The following is an 18,854-nucleotide window of genomic DNA, read 5'->3' as shown; positions in this document are numbered from 1 at the left end:
AAAAAAAAAAAAAAAAAAAAAAAAGAAGTGGCATAGTAGTTATGAATTTGATTGAATAATGGTTAAGCACTCTGCAGACTGCCTAGAAGTTGTGTGACTGTAGGAAAGTTAGGTGAGTCACTAAAATGACATTTTTACTTATCTATAAAATGAGAGTGATCATATTAACTCTGCAGGATTATTCTAAGAATTAGGAGAAATCATGTATATAAAGTTTTGACACAACAGCATGAGGCAAGTTCTTTAAAAAGAGTAATTATGATTATTACTAATATTATATATCTTACCATAATTGAATGATGTTAATGCATCGTAACTATAAGGTGAGAAATTATTGTATTGCTTATATAATCAGGATAGGTATGTGAAATTATTAGGATCTAATTAAACAAAAAATGAAAGCAAAGATAAAATGAGAAATTTGAAGAAGTTGGAACTGCTAAATGACAGAAAAAAAGCTATAAAGGATATGTTTACCTCATTTATCAGTCTTACACCCTGCTTTGTTTTCAAAATAAAAATCCCTTTCTAGCTTTTATCATGCAGATGTAAGGTGTCTCTGTTGAGACTGTTTTATGGTCTTAAATGACCATCAAGTCAATATGATTAATTACTTGAGTAGGGAAAATGGCTTGTCGTGAAAAACTCTGAGATTTTCTCTTTGGGGATTTCTTTGTTACAACCTTAATTAATAAAAGGTCAAAGAAGAGTAGTAGAAATGACCAGGATGTGCTTGGACTTGCAGGAGAGAGGACACAGTGTGATCATATCACTGCCTTCTGAATAAATCTACACTAACTGTATTTTTGAAGATTATTGATATGATCTTTTGTAATTCACAATTTAATTGTATTCTCACCTACCATATAGCAAATTCATTGGGAATAAGATTAAAGCAATCTTGTAGTTTTGAGAGAGTGAGAAGAGATATGATAGAAACTATTAAATCTAGAAGCTCAGGAAATTTGAACAAAGTGCTGGGCTTAGGTCGCCTGGAGAGAGCATTTTTATTTCAAGGAGTAAAACTAGGATAAAATTAAACTAGTGTGCTGGTCATACATTTTAAAAACACAAATTAGTACATTTATCACATATATCTTTTAAAACTAATAATATTAAACAATTCACCAAATCTAACTATTGTCTCATACTAACCTTGCAAAAAAAAGGTTGATGGTTTCAGAAATGTTAGCAATGATGGTGTTAGAAATATTAGCAATGAGAAGAACTTTGGAAATAGTCAAGGGAGGAAAGAGTTCTAGAATCAAAATGTCTAATAACACTAAAGTGGTGAGGTAATGGACACCAGATAATGGACACCAAGCAATGGTGATCACATGTTTGAGGAATGCGTTTATGAAATAAAAGAAGAAAGGAACCTGATGGTAAAAGTGTAAACCACTTTAATGGGAATTTAACTCATTGTATTCTTTAATAGATACAACCTGAGAAAAATCCATGGGCCCTTAATTTAGAGAAAATTGAACTTAATATTTCCAGTGACTCACTTGTCTTTACAGCAGTAGTCTAAACTAGTTTGACACATACAAACTTTTATTCAAATGGCAAATGTACATTTAGTATTAAAATCAAGTAACTTTAGCCAATAATTTATGTGTTATGGCTTATATTTAGATGTCCTCCCAAAGCCTCATGTGGTCATAGGTGGAACTTTTCAGGGGTGGCTGGATCTTGAGTGTGTGATGCTGGGATGAAGGATGTGATACTTGAATTGATTCATGGTATGATGCTATTATTAAAGTTGTCTCACTTTGAGTGTGAGTACTACCCACCTTTAGGGATAGAATATAAGGAACAGAGAGAACTGCTGTGGGTGCTGCTTATTGCTCGCTGCTTTTGCTGCCTTCTGCCCACCATGAACTCTTTCTCCCCTGTGATGCTCCTCTTCCATTACACCCTACCTAGGAGCCAGCCAACTATGAACTGAAACCTCTACAAACTGTGATCCAAAATGAACTTTTCCTTCTTTAACTTTGGGTGTTGGGTATTTTGTCTTGGTAATGAGAAAACTAAAACTAAAATCAAATTTGGTACCAAGACTGGGACTATTGTTGTGACATTACCTGGCCATGTGGCCAAGAGCCTTTGGAACTGGCTTATGGGAAGAGTTTTTAAATGTTTGACGATGTCACCTGAGGAAGCAGCCCTAGAATGCCCTTTTTTTGTCTTTTTGAGACAGGGTCTTGATATGTAGTTCAGGCTGGCCTTGAGCTTACTTTGTAGTCCAGGCTGGTCTCGAACTCACAAGGATCCTACTGCCTCAGCCTCCCGAGTGCTGGGATTACAGGCGTGTGGCACCATGCCTGGCTCCGAGAATGCCTTAAACTATGCTTGATGGGAGATTCTAGTCAGAGCTCTGAAGACCAGAAAGCTGACAGAAATTCCACAGGTAAAGACTAGCCTCAGGAGGTTTCTTTGGGGAGGAAGGACTGCATTGGCTGTTGGACTCTAGATAACATATGTTATATTCTGTCAAAAAAATTTATTTGCAAAAAAAAATTATTTGCATTTTGCTCTTATCCAGAGAATTTGCCTGAGACTGAGATTAAGGGCAGAAGACTAATAAAGGCAGAAGAAAATTTAAGGAAATCTAATGTTTAGGCAGTGGCATAGTTACTGTTGGGGGCATTTAGCTAGATTTATGTTGAGAATCAAGAATAAGAAGCTGAGCAGAATGATTTAAAACATTTTGAGCTTGGCCAGAAAGAAAGCTCCAGTAAAGCTGGGGACTGTAAAGATAGAGCAGATTAGAACTTGACTGCTAAGGAGGAACAGGGCAATGGAAAAGATGGCCTGAGGATATCGCAAAAAACAGGAGGATTCTAGATTTTGCAGCCTCAGGAACTTAAGTAACTTAAGTAAAATATAAGATGAAAGAATTTGCTTTGAGAAGATAGTCCTAGAATACCATAGTCCAGAATGGTGGCAGGTTAGAGAATTTGTTCCCCAGGATTGGGTTCAGAGTGCTCAGTCATCCAGGCACTTGACCCCTACAGTCAAGAGAGAAAGAATCCTGGCTACTGCTCCAGCTGGTAGTGGACCTTGGCATCATCCACGTGGTGCTAGCATTAGATGCACGCAAAATGCAAGGGTTGTGTGGTAAGAAAGGCTTCCACCTGGATTTCAAAGGAAAATCTGGGAGGCCAGGCAGTGTGTCTTTGAGAGGGCAGTGTGTGAAGCTATGATTGTGAAGTCAAAGATGTAGTGGAGGCTCCAGAAGGTTGGAGAAGCCAGCAACATGGGTCACCTGAGGAAAGCTGTGAGGAGTGAGCAAAACTGGCTAAAGAGAGAAGCTGTTGGAGCTGTAACCATCTGCAGTGCCATAGGAGTGGAGCCACCCAAAACCTTTGGCGCTCATATTTTACTACAGACCACCTCAGATGCTGGACAAGAAACTATAGGACTTAGTGTTTTCCCTGCTGGATTTTGAACTTACTTTGGTCCCATTCCTTTCTACCCCTCTATTTGTACCTTTTGGAATAGAAATGTTTATCTTGTGCCATTGTATATTGGAAGTGTTTAACTTTCTTTTCATTTGTATAGCTAAGAGTTTGCCTTAAATCTCACAGGAGACTTTGGACTCGGACTTTCAGCAATACTGAAACCATTAAGACTTTGGTAATTTTTAGAGATGGACTAAATGCCTTATGCATAAAGGTATGTGCATGAGTCTTTTGGGGGCCAGGGTTGGAATACTATGGCTTGTGTCTAATATCCTCCCAAAACCTCATGAAGTCATAGGTGGAGCTTTTCAGAGGTGAATGCTATAGTGTGTAATGCTGGCATTAAGGATGTGATGCTTGAATTGATTCATGGTGCAATGCTAGAATTAAGGGTGCCCCACCTTGAGTATGAGTGCTATGTGCCCTAAGGGTGCATACCATTTATAGGCTATAAAGGAGAGAAAGAGGGCTGCTGTGGGCATTGCTTGTTGCTTGCTGCTTTTGCTGCCTTCTGCCCACTATGAACTGTTTCTCCTCTAACCTGCCACACTGCCTTGGAGCCAGCCAACTATGAACTGAAATCTCTCCAAACTGTAAGCCAAAACAGACCTTTCCTTCTTCAACTTTGGGTATTGTGTATTTTGTCAGAGCATCAAGAAAATTCACTAAGACACTACGTCAAAATTAAGACAAAGAAACATTTTGTGAATGCCTTTTGAGTTGCTGAACTTCACATACCTGAGGGAGAACTTTGCATATTTCAGGACTTGAAAGCAGGCTTTAGCAGCATAACTACTCAGACACATTTGTAAGTGATAGGATTGTTGAAAGACAATTTCTCCCATGGTTATCATCATTAAAGAAATTATTTCCATTTTATGATTCTATCACATTAGTTTTCCTCTTTTTTACTTCTATCTTAAATGAAATGAAACATTGATTCCCATATCAGCAGAAACATACATGTCCTTGGAATAAGACAAATTCTTGAGTCATGATCCTGCAGTAATTTGACATGATACCTGGTAGAGAATGGACTGTTGGGACTCAGAGTCCTGCATATAGCTGAAAACTAATATTTCCATTCACACAGGTTTTTAACTTAAGTAAAATATAAGTAAGAATAGTAATTCTATGGTACATTAATGGGAAGTACTCAAACTAACATCACAAAAGATTTCCCATTTGATTTAGGTAAAAAGTACCTCAGTAACACATTTGTCACATGCAGGGACTTTGTCCCCTGCCAGGACTGCATGTCACCAGTTCACACCATTTCTCTAAGGATAATCAAACAGCCAAACCTGCACTAACCATGATGGGTTGTTCCGGAGCATGTTGACATACAACCCAATGAGCACATGTTCATCAGCTAGCCTGTCTGCCACATTTAGGCTGTACTGTATCCTGAAATGGGGTAGGAGGAAAGAAAGGTGTTAAGAAGATTGCCAGAAAGAAGTAGAGAAGGAGTGAGTTTGTAGAAGAAAACACATGTAGAAAACCAAGCCAATAAAGGAAGAGGACAAGTGAAGCCTATGAAAAATACAAGCAAAATCCAAGCAATAAAATCCACAAGTTCACTTCTTTAAAAATATTTAAAAATAAAGACTTCTGCTTAGGCTGAAAAACTTTTTAGAAAACAGATTTGCATTCTTCAACTATTAAGGCCATGGAATTCATTTGTACAGCAAAAGATTGCAAGCAAAAATTAAGTATCTTGGAAAATCAAACCATCAGATTAGTTGTTTAAAAGAAAAAGAAAGGAAATTAGGAAAAGTGAAGAACAACACAGATGTGTCCATTTGAAATAACTACTTGATGCTGTTAATGGGGTTATGGCAGTGCTGCTTTTACTAAATCAGAGAGAGGCTTTCACACACTGTAGTTTTGATGAAAGCAACTCCGTTTTTAGTTTAGTTAATTCAGGGTTCCAGTGCACTCTAGCTTTAACTTACCCTTTGCCCTTCAGAAAAGCTGGAGCAGCCCTAGCGAGCATTTTGTTCTGCTCTACTTCACTGTCCTTGGGAGGAGAGCTAGTTAATAAGATGGGAAAGCCAAGAAGAGCTTAAACACAGCAACGGATTTGAGAATAGAAACTGGCAACAGAAACTCCCAAGTCTACCTCCAATCTCTGTTCAGAAAGAACTCTTACTATTTTGAAATGCATAGGATGTTTTCAGATTTCTACAGAATTCAGAGAGGAGTAAAAACCTGGCCTGAGAACCATAGTTAGAATTCCAGAAGCTAATTTAATTCTGGATTGGATTCCTTCTATTTGTTTAATGAGCAAGCATCCATGGTGCATAAGTGTAGACATCATGAAAATTCTTTCAACATTCATTACAGGGTAGCAAGTAAACAGTCCAGTAGGTCATGAAGTCCTATCAGTTTTTAGATTCCACTTCAGGAGTTTATTTCTCAGGCTTCCCTATATTCTCCAGCTGTGTTGAATAAGGACTTGAAAATTACCTACAGATGGCTGCCACATTAGAAGTGTTTTTTACTGTAAGTATAAGTCACCTGAACTTGGATGTGATGCAATAAAGAAAGCTTTCAGAGAAACAGAGAAACACATTTTGGGAGCCCTATAATTATAATCATATTTTTATGTCAATATTAATCATAACTAGTGAATAGAGTTCCATCACTTAAACAGTTTTTAACATTTTAGGTTCAATATGAAGAATACTAATTTGAGTTAGTAATTTAAATGACAGTTTTAAGGTTTAAATATGGTTTTTATTAAAATACAAGTAGAAATATAAGTGGTGATTAATTATGTGTGGTCAAGTCTAAGTTACCCAGGGTCTACTGTGATGAGCAGGCATACTTTGCTGGGAGACATGATATTAGTTCTTAATATCACAGTTGAACTGGTCATGTGTGTTTGTTTTAAGGTTTGCTCCTTTGAAGGTTAAGAAGTTTCCCTACACATTGATGTACTTAAAATTACCCCTGACCCTTTATAAAAAATACAAAAATGCAATATTGACTTTAAATACCAAGTATTTAACTATTGAGATCTAAATAATGATGTTTTGCCACAATATCCAAGAAAGTTTAAGTCCTATTTATACCTATCTATATCGTATATGTTGGCAGGCTTATAAAATAGTTAAAATCTTGTAAATATTTTAACTAAAATTTTAAGTTTGAACTATGAGGTCGTGCCACTCCTGAAGGCTGAAATACTGAATCAAATTTATGAATGAATATCCCATTAGAACTGCTCATGTTAGAGTTAGAATTCTTGTTCTGTAATATACTAAAGATTCCTTAAATAGTGAAGTCTCTGATAAATTTATATCAGATTTCATTTATAAGGAAAATGTCTAGGACAGAATAGGCAATAATGTTTGTTGAATGTATGACATATTCATCCAGCCCTTTACAAAGACATCTATTACAGAAAGAATTGAGGTATTTATGCACCAACTGTACCTAAAATTGACTTTAAAAATGGATTGCAGTGTGGGGTAATGGGATGTTTTGATGCATGTATACATTGTGGAATGATTAAATCAAGTTAATTAACATATCTAGCATTTTGCATACTTATTTTTGTGGTGATAATGTTTAGAATCTATCCTTTCAGCAATTTTGAAGTATACAGTGCATTATCATTTACTGTAGGCAACATGCCCAGCAATAGAGTACCACAACTTTAGAACAACAAATTAGATTAATGTTCTAGGAGAATTTAATTTCCTGATAGACTAAATTATTTTCTGTATATTGATCTTTATCTTCTAAGACTATGAAACCTGACCATCAGGGCCAATAACCACCTTCTCCCTTTAATGTTTATGTTTTCTGAGATGTTCTATTATTCCAGCACTTCAAACTCTGTCTACTGACGCCAGTTTGTATATGTTTATTATCCAGTAACTACAGTCTTCCTGCTGCCCAAGGTCCTCACCAACTACTTTTTAAAACCTTAATGTAAGGTAGCTGTAACTATTGCATAATTGATTTTAGATGACCAGGAAACCATTCAAAATACTTTCTGAAATATATCAATGATTCTTCCTTCCAAATTAAATGACTTCCCTGCCTTGTTATACTTGCTTTATTTTTGAGTTCCAAGAAATTGTCTTTAACCCCAAATCCTGATAATTTCACAGGTACATTCACAGGTGCTGAATAAGAAAGATGAAAAGAAAGAAGTGAGGTGGCACATGCCTGTAATCCCAGCATCCTGCAAAACCGGGGCAGAAAGATTGCAAGTTTGAGCCCAGCCTGGACAATTTAGCAACTTAATGAGATCCTGTCTCAAAGTGAAAAATATAAAAAGGCCTGGTGGTGTAGCTCAGTGTAAAGGCCCTGAGTTCAATCTGCAGGATGGGGGTGGGTAAGATAAAGCAATAGAGAAAAGAAACGCAAAAAAATCAAGGGTGTTAACGTGTTTGCTACAAATTATTCCAGCAATACTTTTTTTTTTTTTTTTTTTTTTTCTTTTTGCTGTTTTTCTGGTACCGGGAATCTAACTCACGACCTTGGGCTTGCCAGGCAGGCGCTGTGCCGCTGAGTTAAATCCCCAGCCCCTTATTCTAGCAGTACTTTATGAGAGCAGGTATATGGGTCAATAAAGCCATTTCTACCACTCTGTCACTCCACAAGTACGGAGGAGCCTGGCTGCTGTTGCCGTCGCATAGCAACAGGTGTCAAGAAAAGGGCAATTGACTAGACTACCTTGGAGGCCTCATTTTTTCATTCCTTTCAACTCTTTGGGCTAGCCTCTTTCTTCTCCCCCATTTACACTTTTCCTTCTTCTCTTCTTTTTCTTCCTTTTTTTTCTAGATCCCTTCCTCCCTCACATGGCTGAATACATATTCCTCGTATACACATCACTTTTCTTTCTGTTATTTGCTTTGCATTGACCTTTGCCAGTGCTGGTTTCATGGAATCATTTAAATCGTTTAATTTTCCTTCTCCTTACACAAAAATTCTTGTAAAATTCAGTTCTTGGAAAATATAAAGTTACCTCACACACACTTTTATGAGCTTGTGGAAATTAATTATTTTGTTTTGCTCCAGCTCTTGATTTCTAGTGCCAGGAATATTTCTGACTTCTCACACTCCCTCTGAACATACTTTCTACATTTCCTTGCACTAACTTCAAATTCCTCTCAGCACTTGCTCCTGGGTAGCCAAAGACCATTCATGGAGGTAGCCAAGTACATGAGGAAAGCAAAATAGCCACTGTCAAAATGACACGGTGTCAAGGATTCCATGACATTAGAATAGAGGGTTGGCTGGGAGGCAGGTTTCACTTTAAACGTGGGTCTTTAAAGTCTTTTCATATAATGTCCCTTCCACTAGAATCCCTCCTGAAGCGCCAAAAGATTTTGGAGAAGGGAAGCAAAATGAATATCTTTTTCTTCTGTATTGTGGTGCAGACAGTGACAATATGTAGTTTACTATGATGTCTGCAAAGCAAAGTATTCTTACACCACGATACAGAATAACTTAGATTTTCAAACCTTCACTGTGTAGCTGGGGAGTTTGCATGGAGATGTGAAGTGATATTTCAGAGGCCATAGGGGCCAGGTACGTAGAACTTACTTCCTTACTCTGGAACGAGTGTTTCCAGCCTGTCAGTGTGTCAGCATCAACACAGCTTTTCTTGTAACTTCAGCTAGAGTGCAAAACGTGCTCCTTATTCTGCATTTCCTGCACTCAAGTCAAAACACACTCTTCCCTTTAACCTCTGAAACTGGAGACTGCTTAGAACTCGCCTTCCTGTGGTAGATACATCCTTCCAAGCATCCCCAAGTTGTATTTCTACATTTCTCACTGTTTTTCATCAAGGTCTACCAAGGTATAAATATATCCCCCTGCAAACATATTACCATTGTGGGATACCCTGGAGATAAAACAGTAAATGTTGAAGTTTGGGTGTTGTGCCAAAAGCCCAAGGGCAGGGACAGTTCCTTTAGACATTTTTTTCCAAAAATCATTTCTCTATTTCTTCACCCATTCCTTAAAAAAAAAAACCTCTGGAAAATAACGTATTTAATAATAAGCTTCTTCCAAATTTTTATGCATGCACGTATATAATGATACAATGAGTTCTGAGAAGAAAGGGCAATTTCAAAATGTCTCATATTTATTTTTTGTTTTGAAGGATGACAACTGATTCCAGAATGTGTACTTTAGTGGAAACATTTTTGGGGTGTTTGTTCTAAATGTAACAGAATTACATGCAAATATTACCTGGATCTTTGCTTAATTCTGAAATGCATTTTTCAAAAAGCCACTTCTGCTGCTGTTGGGTCATTATATTGACCCTGGTCAAAGGTTTTTTTCTTTTATTGAGCATAATATAAAATACATGGATTCAGTCTTAGGAAATAAGAATATTATGTCAACAAATTATGTAATGTGGAACAGTTCATATCACAGTGATGAAAAGGAAAGCAATATTTCAACCATGGCAAATTAAGACAGATACTTTCATTTCTATTAATTGTTAAATCATTGATTAACTTGTGTGGTACATGGACTTGTGAAGAATAACTTGTAAAGTTGGTTCTCATCTTAAGTAATTTTCAATTGTGAATTAAAATTCTGCATCTTACTGTAATTTCCTTGCCTAGTAATAAGACCATCAAGCTAATTTAAGTGCAATAAAAGAATCCATGAATTAGTCTTGTCAAAGGATAATTTCCTGAAAGATTGTTTCTCTTTCCTTGTCTAGTGGTCAATAGCTTAGGTCTGAAATATAAAATATCTGTTATATGCAAATCAGCCAACACACATTAAAAAATAGGGCAGTGTCTCATACTAAAAATTAGCTGCCCATTAATTAAGACTGGTATAAAGGCTGGACCATCTTGAACAGGTACTATGGAAGAAATAAGAATTCTCAGGTCATATTTGACTCATTGCATTTACTATATTCCCCAATATTGTCAAGCCATACCAACTGTACTTTTGCCAACAGAGCCTGTAAAAAACTCTGGTAGGTACAGGATATGTGCAAAAACAGACTGAAGCATTCTAGCAAAAGTAGAAAGCTTAATGAAGCGAAGAAGAAAGGCGACTATGGGTTTTAATTATAGGTCACTTACAGGTTAATACGGAAAACTGTTAGAATTGGGCATGAAGACTAGGTTAATTAACATTTGAAAAAAATCTGACATAAAAACGGAGCTATGCAACTATATGACTTAAAAAAATTATCCACAGGGATGGATGATTTTTAAAATTTCATGTAATTTTGCACAGCATGCAGGTAGTGTGAAAAGACTGAGGAAATCTTTAGAATGGTGTCAGAGGTTGATTTGGGATATTTGTTCTAATATAACAGAATTACACCCAAATATTATCTGGATATTTGTGTAAATCTGAAATGCATTTTCCAAAAAACCACTTCTGCTTCTTTCGGGTCATTTTGATAAATGCTTCTGATATATGTATCTATTTTTATGACTGACATTGGATGGGCTTTAATCTTAGATAAAAAAATAGCCATGGAGAAAACTTTGGAAGCAAAAGGTAAAGTCAGTGTTTTAATTTTATTTCTAGTCACTTTTGGTAATGAAATCATAAGTATTTAAAATTTAGTTTCAACATTTAAAGCCAGATTTGAAGTCTGAGTTGGCAGATAAAGAATCTTTAAGTAAAAATATTTGAAAAAACTGAAAAAGACACAATGAATTAGCCTTTCCTTGATTGAAAACTTGTCAGTCAACCAAATGACTAACACGTAAACCAAGAAAAATAACTCACAACTGCTGCTCCACTGGGAAGAATTAAGATCTGGGAAGTGTTTGGGGTGAGTCCTTCCCGTAAGTACCACCGCACCTAGAACAGTGTCATTGGTAGTACAGTGCACTGTGACAAACCAGAAAAGAGCATATGTAGTAGGATATATTTGACATATTATGTAAATTATAAGCAATTTTCTAATATTTGACAGAGCAGTAAGATCTGCTAGGTGTTATACATAATAGCAAAATGCTTGTCTTTGTGAGTGGTTACTACTTCAGAATTTACAACCATGAACACACCTGTGAAAACTTCAAGCAGTGTTTCTAAAATTGGAGGCAAAGAAGGTAGCTGTTCAAACCTTCGGTGTCTTTATTATGGCAAGTGAAGAACATGGGCTGTAATTAAAGAAGCTCATTTAACAGAGGAAAGGACTGCTTAAGTCTCTCATATAAACTAGGCGAGGATTTGGGGAAGATAAGTGAAATTTTTACAAAGAAGGCATGATGCCAACAGAGACGGCAGGTCCTCAGAAGCATAAGGCTGTGGACACTGAAGAGGAGAAAGGGCCTTTTGAGGGCTTTGGTGGTCAGTCCTTGCAAAAATGTTTGCAATAAGCCTATGCCATCTTTTATAAACTTAGATAGTAGTGCTGACATGCCATATTTAGCTTTTGGAGCTCTTTTTTCTAGAGACAATAGCTTTCCATCGATCCAACCATTCTTTCCTATAAACTTACAGACTCACAATTTAGGTTTAGGGATACAGTTTATGGTCAAGAAAATGAATGAAGTAAATTGGTCTATGAATTGTGTCTTTTGACCTGCATCTTACCTGACTGGTAACCAGCATTGAGCATACACATGTGAATGTGTATACACGTGCACCACCCTCCCACTGACCAAGACATACACACAGAGACAAGAAGATCTCAAAGGACTAAGGAAGAGTGTCTTTGAGACTCCTTTCTTTTCTTTTAGGTAATGGAAAAGCAAGACAAGTATATAGCTGGAAAAGGGTATAAGGGGACATGACCGATGGTGGTGACAACCAGAGGTACGCACTGCTAAACCTCTGTGAGGTAGATACCAGGATGTCAAAGGACTTCAAAGAAACACCCGAATGCCTTTTGAAGATCAAAGTCATAGGCTTGAGGAGACTCTAGGGGAGTAATATCAGGAGCTTGCAGTGAGGATTCTGCAGTGCTGATTTTAGTTCTCCTCTCTCTGCTTTGACTTTCGAAGATCTCTGATTTCCAAGTCACCATACAGAAGACTGACACCATCAGCTAAATAAAATATCTACCTGGCAAGTGTCTACTTTCTTATTGTTGCCATAATACTGACCAGAACTATTATTGGCCTGTTTAGGTTTTATTTGACATTAAAAGGGGTGGTGAGGATGAGGATAGAGCTCTTGTTCATATTTCTTTAATTTAGTTCCAGTTTTGGAAAGAACAGGACCTTCTACTTATTCCTTTGTCTCACTTGATGCATTTCCACCAACCTTAGAGTGTTAATGCGGTAAAGGGAGCAGAAGTGGATCACCAGCTGCGTTATCAAGTGATGGAAATTAAGCCCTGATAGGAAGAAACTGCTTTTGAAATTGAAATCAGATTGTCCTGTTTCGGGGCTGCATAGGGTCTTGGCCTAGTGGGACAGAAAAGTCTTAAGGCTTCTTTGTCCTCCAGTTTTTCATTGCAATCAAATCTGAGCCTCACTGAGCAAGGATCTTTCCTAGAGGTTCTTTAATTCAGGGGTCTTAAGCAATCTAGGGTCTTGCAAATTATACAATCAGAAACTTGTCCAAATGAGACCCAGCTCAGCACTCTTCACATACGTGCCCCTCCTGTGTACTGGTGTGAAGTTATGAAATTATAAACCAAGTGAGAAGAGAGGAAAGATCCCAGAAATCCAGTCCAGGTTGAAATTTTCAACAGAATCTCAGTAAAACCCCGAAGACCTTATTTCCATTAAGACATGCAAGAGGATTTTAGTGCTAGAGTAGACCAATGAGCCATCTATCTATGGAGCTACTACTAAGATTAGTGGTTCAGGGTGACTGGAATACTGACCGTGAGCTGTGGGCAAGCTGATTTACATACATCTTTATGAGCAAATGCTCTTCAGCCCCAGGGCTAGCTGCACTTATCCCCTCAGGTAACCTGAGGGATGCAAACAAGGAGACCTCATTAAAATCTCCCACGAACAGAGAAAAGCCCACTCAGAGCAAAAGGACATTCAGTGTATACAGCTTTATTAAACAGCACTCTCAAAACAGAACCCAGAGTCCAATCTCGGTGGTGAAAGGAAGAACTGCAAGCTTTAAACAACATGTCTGTGGTTCACAGAAAACATGCTAAAAGGACTGAGAGTGGGAAAAATGGGAAATGATTATATTTTGGGTACCACGAACCCTGAAGGAAGCAGAACAGCTCAGAGTATTAGAGGAATATTTTAGGGTAGAGGAAGTCATGTTATCCATCTAGACGCAGCCACCATAAGCACCGTCCGAGCTGAAATGATATAAAGCAACCTTCAGTAAGGATGGGGTCTACCTCTCCTTGGAATTTGCAGAATGCAGAGCTTTGTAGTAAAAGCACAACTTTAAATGTCACATCAGGTATCCCTAGATAGATGTACAGGCCTCTAGAGTCTATGATTTTCTTTCAGGAAAGATGGTTTCATTTCCTGGAGTTCTAAAGAGAAGTGCTAACAGGAAGTTACTGAGGGCCTAAATCAGATTGCTTCACTGTGGACATTCTTCAGTAGCACTGCATCCTCATTTCCAGCTGGCTTCAGACTTAATTTATGCATTGGAAACACCGCGTACTGCCACATTCCCTTTATTCTGCTTATGACAATCATGAGGAACATCTTCATCTCAGGTTCCTACTGATTGGTAAATACAGAAAAGCTGGGATAAACGAGCAATGTGTTGAGTCTCACTGTCTTTAAATCTGCAGTAGAATGTACCATGATACTACAGTGAAATAGGTACTTTAAAAACCTCTCCAGGAAAAGGATAGGTTATATGCATTTTGTAAAATATGAGGCTGTATTGTTTTTCTGGCGAAAGTCCCTTGAGATCTTACATTCTGTTACTCTAATTTCCCTTACCATTATTTCTCCTTTCCTGGGAACCTTCTCCATGTATTTATTGAATATTCTTTGGCGCTTGATTCATAAATTTGATCAAATGACCCAGAGCACCTCTTGATCCCTGTGTTTTGAATCTAACCATTGGAGAAGGATCTACTTCTCCTGTTATTTATTCACAGAGGGGATCTTGTGCAAAGATGAGCCACATAGCCACCATTTTTGAAATTCTCACTATTATCCATGAAATTATTTATATGGCAAACTACATTTATAAGTTCAGTCTTCAGCCTCTAGCCCCAGGAACTCCAAAGTTCACTGGGAAGAGGATTCTTTTATATCTGACAACTTAAATAATAAGACATTTAAGAATCTGAATAGTAATACCCCATTACATCTTGAAAGTCCAATTGCCTGGCTTCGACAGCCCACTCTAGGTGCATAACCATGCCTTGTCCAGTGAGACAGAATACAAGTGTTTCAGTAGTAAATGTGAAACACACCCCACATTCTTACTCTGGGGAGACTGATTTCCAGGGCTGACATTAACTCCCAAAGCCACTCCAGCCCTCCTTAAATGCATCCACATGAATGAAATTGAAAACTTGTGATGGATATTTATAATCTAGTTTCTAATAATACTCCTCTGCAGTTGACTTACAAGACGATATTTTTCTTTCCATAGAATCAAGACTCATTACTGAAGTAGGATTAAAACTCACCTCCTGGTAATAAAAGGACTTCCTGAGGAGGGAACGGAGTGAGAGAACAGGGTATCGTTCATGCTGGTTACCGGTCTAGGAGGCCTGCAACAAAGCAGAGTGTGGAAAGTTAAAACCAAGAAAACCTACAGATAAAAACTATCCCCTATCTCTTGAGGAAAGGGATGGAATATCAGAGTTTTTTCTTACCTAGGATTAACATGAAAGTTTACATATTCCAGTTAAATTATGTAAGTGTTTTAAATTTACATTTCTTTGAGAAAAGTTTTCAACTAGCACTAGTTATGCTTCGGATAAACCTCACTGGCTGCAATACTGCCACTGCATAAAGCTTACATTTCCTTGAGAATATAGAATCTCAGTTAAACACCAGATGGTAGATCTCTGGACAACCCCAGAATATTTATCTGTGAGCTTTTGAGCTTTGGTGTGTTGCTGAGTCATGCTCTTCAATGGATCAAGGATTTCAAAGAAAGCTTAATTCTACCCCTTCTTAAGGGTGAAGCTCTGAAAACATGATTATCGCAGTCTACATATGTCCTTTTGGAAAGAAGAGGATTCTTGAGCATCTAGAAATTTCCTTTGCGGAGGCCATGATGATGGCCTTCTCTAATGTGCCTGGTTTAGAAACTCATAGGCTGCAAAATTGCATCTTGCCTTAGGTGCTCTTTGTTCTTAGTGAAGATGCGGTGAAGCAATAGAAGGACTTGGTGTTCCTGTGATTTAGCTGTTCCCTATGATAGGGTATATGATTTAAGTCATTCCATAAACTTCACTTCTTCATGTGGTGAGTGAAAGAAAATGGTGTTCAGTATTCCTCAGAACTGTCCATGGGCCTGACCACCAATTGCTTTGGTCTGTCTTCCGTGGTCCTATAATGGCTTCATCTGAAACTCCCTGTCATAAATTAGTTCAGATAGAGCCAAGATCCCTAGTGGGTCCCTATCCAGTAGTTTTTAGTCTCATTTAGGTTCAGTGTTAGATGTTGAATAGTAAGATGCTATCTAGAGTTCAGGAGATGGAGGATGAGACAGGGAAAATGTTGACTTCACTGCAATTTTTTATTTAATAATATAGAAATTTTTGAAGGTAAGTCATTGATTATAGTAGCCCAAGAGATAATTTGTGTCGGTTTGGTGAAAAGCCAAATCTGTTTTCTTTTTTTTTTTAAACTTAGGGAATCAGAGATAGTCTTGGATTTTACAATGAAGAGATTGTGGGTAAAATGTAGGCTCATTTCTTGTGGTGCATCTATTGAAGTGGTCCGAATGCTCTGTGGGCTTTAAAATGCCAGCACTGTATGCAAACATTTGTTGAAACTTTTTTTCCATTAGCTGCTGCTAAACTGTATTCCAACATTGTGCAAGGCACACTGTGTACTGCATGAGATCAAAACAGCTAATTAGCTGTTTCATCTACTCTAGATGCATGAAAACTGAGGTTCTGAAAACAACTTCGTGTTTGCATTACTTACCTAGGATGTGTCTTTGTACAAGTGAGCAGCATGATGCTGGTTTAAAACTACTTCTGCATTGAACTGGACACAACAGAGAGATGCTAATTTATACCAGTGTTATTGTAGGGTCAGGTAGAGGGGTGATGGGCAGCACAGGGCGTGAAGGGGCTAAAGTGGCACTGCTGATGAGCAGACAGTTATAAAAATGACCACTGGCTTGCTAGAAATTATCCTTTGTGAAACCTTTGCAGGTGTAAAACAGTTCTCTTTAGGAGCCCACTTATATTCACTGCAAAGTCCCCCAACCCCGTGCTCATGCTAGCAACAGCTTACCCTAGCAGCAGTTCACCCCAGCATCAGCTTAGTCTAGCCTCAAAGGCTAAGACTGTGACTGGCTTAGAACTCCTACAAGTATGGTCAGAGCAAGGACACCAGGTTGAGGGGTTCACTTGAACTTCTCCCTGCCAGGCTGCTTGTCACACAGTAGCTTTGTCTCCGCCTTTGCCAGCTTACAAATGAACCCCTGCTTCGCATTACTTTTGTTTCTGATTTCATCGTTCTTTGAGTTTTCCATTTTCCACTTGGGAGATCTTTAGCTTGAGTCAGCCTTACCCCAGTCTTCCATTTCTTGCCAGGGTAAGGGCGAGAACCCGAGGAAAAGGGGTCGGGTCGTGCCATGGGAGACCCCTAGGTCCCAAGATCCCGGCCATGGCATTAAATTATCTATAATTGGGAGGTTAGACATAGCAGGTTTTACGACAGTAAGCTAAATGAAGCATCTTCACTGTAGCTTTGCAAAATGTTGGAAGAGAAATGAACTTTTGGTTTTCTTTTGTCTTAAAAAAGCCCTTTCCCATCTTTCTCTATCTCTAGGAAATGAGAAAATAAGTGAATGTGAAATGCTCTTTAACTACTTTGATAAATCTGCTTTATTAAACTTGATCACTGTAAAGCTGAAATTGAGATTTCTTAGCAAATGATTCACATTTAAGGTTTATCATGAAAATGTTGAACATGAGACATAGAAAAGCTTGGCACCAAACGGTGGCTTTCAGAGAAACTGATGTTCCTGTTCTCCATAATCAAATGACAAGTTGCTTATCCAAAAGTAGTCACAATGGAAATGTTAAACACATTTACCCCAATAAAAAAGACACAGCTCCACAAGGTGGAGTAAGTCATAGGGGCCTCATGCAAAACTTTCTTTCTGGATCTTAACAGAGGACATTTTTATAAAATTCGTATTCTTATAACCTGAAAGAGTTCTGCTCAAGGTAGAATTAATTTTAAACTAGTCTCAGTTTGCTCACTTATTCTGTGTGTTATAACCACATACAAGTCTTTATTAGTACATGGGGGACTACTGAACTACTTACCAAGTATCACTTTTGGCAGCGAAAAATTGAAGAGAATAGAGATTGTTAATCATAGCAACATCTACAAGCAATAAATAGCTAAGAACAAATGCCAAAATATCAAAATGTCACCACCTGCTTGTTTCTATTTAAGGAATAAATTCATGACCAGCAGCACCTCTTTACTATATGTGAATTAAATTCCTTGGCTACAGTAAAGGAGTGGCATTTTTGGTATCATATGGTTCATTTCCATATGCATGTATGTATATGTGTGTCAGACAACAGTACTATAACCTGTTACAGTTCTATGGGTTCAGTCTCTTTTTACTATATCTAAAGCTTCCTGTACAGTGCTGTTTTAGTGACAGACTCTGCTATATTTTTTTGTCATTTTCCATCATTTAAAAGTTGGAAACAGAGATTGAAGTAATGAAAATATTTTATAATTTATTCTTTATGTATTGATCAAGCATAAGACATGTATTTTTGTCTCAATTTATACCTATATGAGCTATAGCGACTTTTTATTGTGTAAGATTGGGGTGGCCATATTGGAGAAGTAGTACCAGTTTTTAACAGAGCCACAAACCCAGAAAGATGTGTTCATTTATAATGTGTTCATGTATAATGCTCAGCATCAAATTCCATATACATGGGCTTTATAACACTAAGCATATTTCATTATTGCATAGGACATATAATTGTTCTTTATATAGACATTTGCATCATGTGATTTTTTCTAAATAGTATCTCTGAAGAATTTGCACTTATTTACACAAAGAGTGCACTTTTCATAGTAATGAAAATAATGCTTTGAGTCTGTGCTATAATTATCTTTTTTCTTTTTTGATAGGAAATTACAATGATTGCTGTATTACATATTGATATCCTCAATTTGGATACTCAGATAAATAAATATAGACATGTAAGGATGATCATACACTTAAACATTAACTGTTCATTTCAATAGAGCAATAAAAGTCAGTAGTACAACTATGTTAGCTATCCTGTGTGTGTGTGTGTGTGTGTGTGTGTGTGTATAT

The 18,854-nt window shown here is 37.5% G+C and overlaps 1 protein-coding gene across 16 annotated transcripts in view; it reads right to left on the bottom strand.

Annotated features, from left to right (window-relative positions):
- Positions 1–18,854, bottom strand: part of Dtna (dystrobrevin, alpha) — a 262,268-nt gene that overhangs the window by 51,736 nt on the left and 191,678 nt on the right. For 5 of the 16 annotated variants that reach the window (XM_013508554.1, XM_005372778.2, XM_005372780.2 and 2 more), the window contains exon 11: positions 14,998–15,081. In XM_013508554.1, the coding sequence (XP_013364008.1) occupies positions 14,998–15,081 (84 nt within the window). Of the gene's footprint in view, positions 1–4,778; positions 4,872–5,419; positions 5,498–13,251; positions 13,342–13,416; positions 13,693–14,997; positions 15,082–17,829; positions 17,839–18,854 lie in introns of those variants that run through there. The other 11 variants (XM_013508451.1, XM_005372775.2, XM_013508872.1 and 8 more) reach the window with 7 other exon arrangements.

This window comes from Chinchilla lanigera, unplaced genomic scaffold (genome assembly GCF_000276665.1).
Source record: "Chinchilla lanigera isolate Chin_1 unplaced genomic scaffold, ChiLan1.0 scaffold00001, whole genome shotgun sequence".
NCBI classification, from domain to species: Eukaryota; Metazoa; Chordata; class Mammalia; order Rodentia; family Chinchillidae; genus Chinchilla; species Chinchilla lanigera.
Note: the sequence above shows the minus strand (reverse complement) of the source record. Positions and strands in the feature narration are given on the sequence as shown.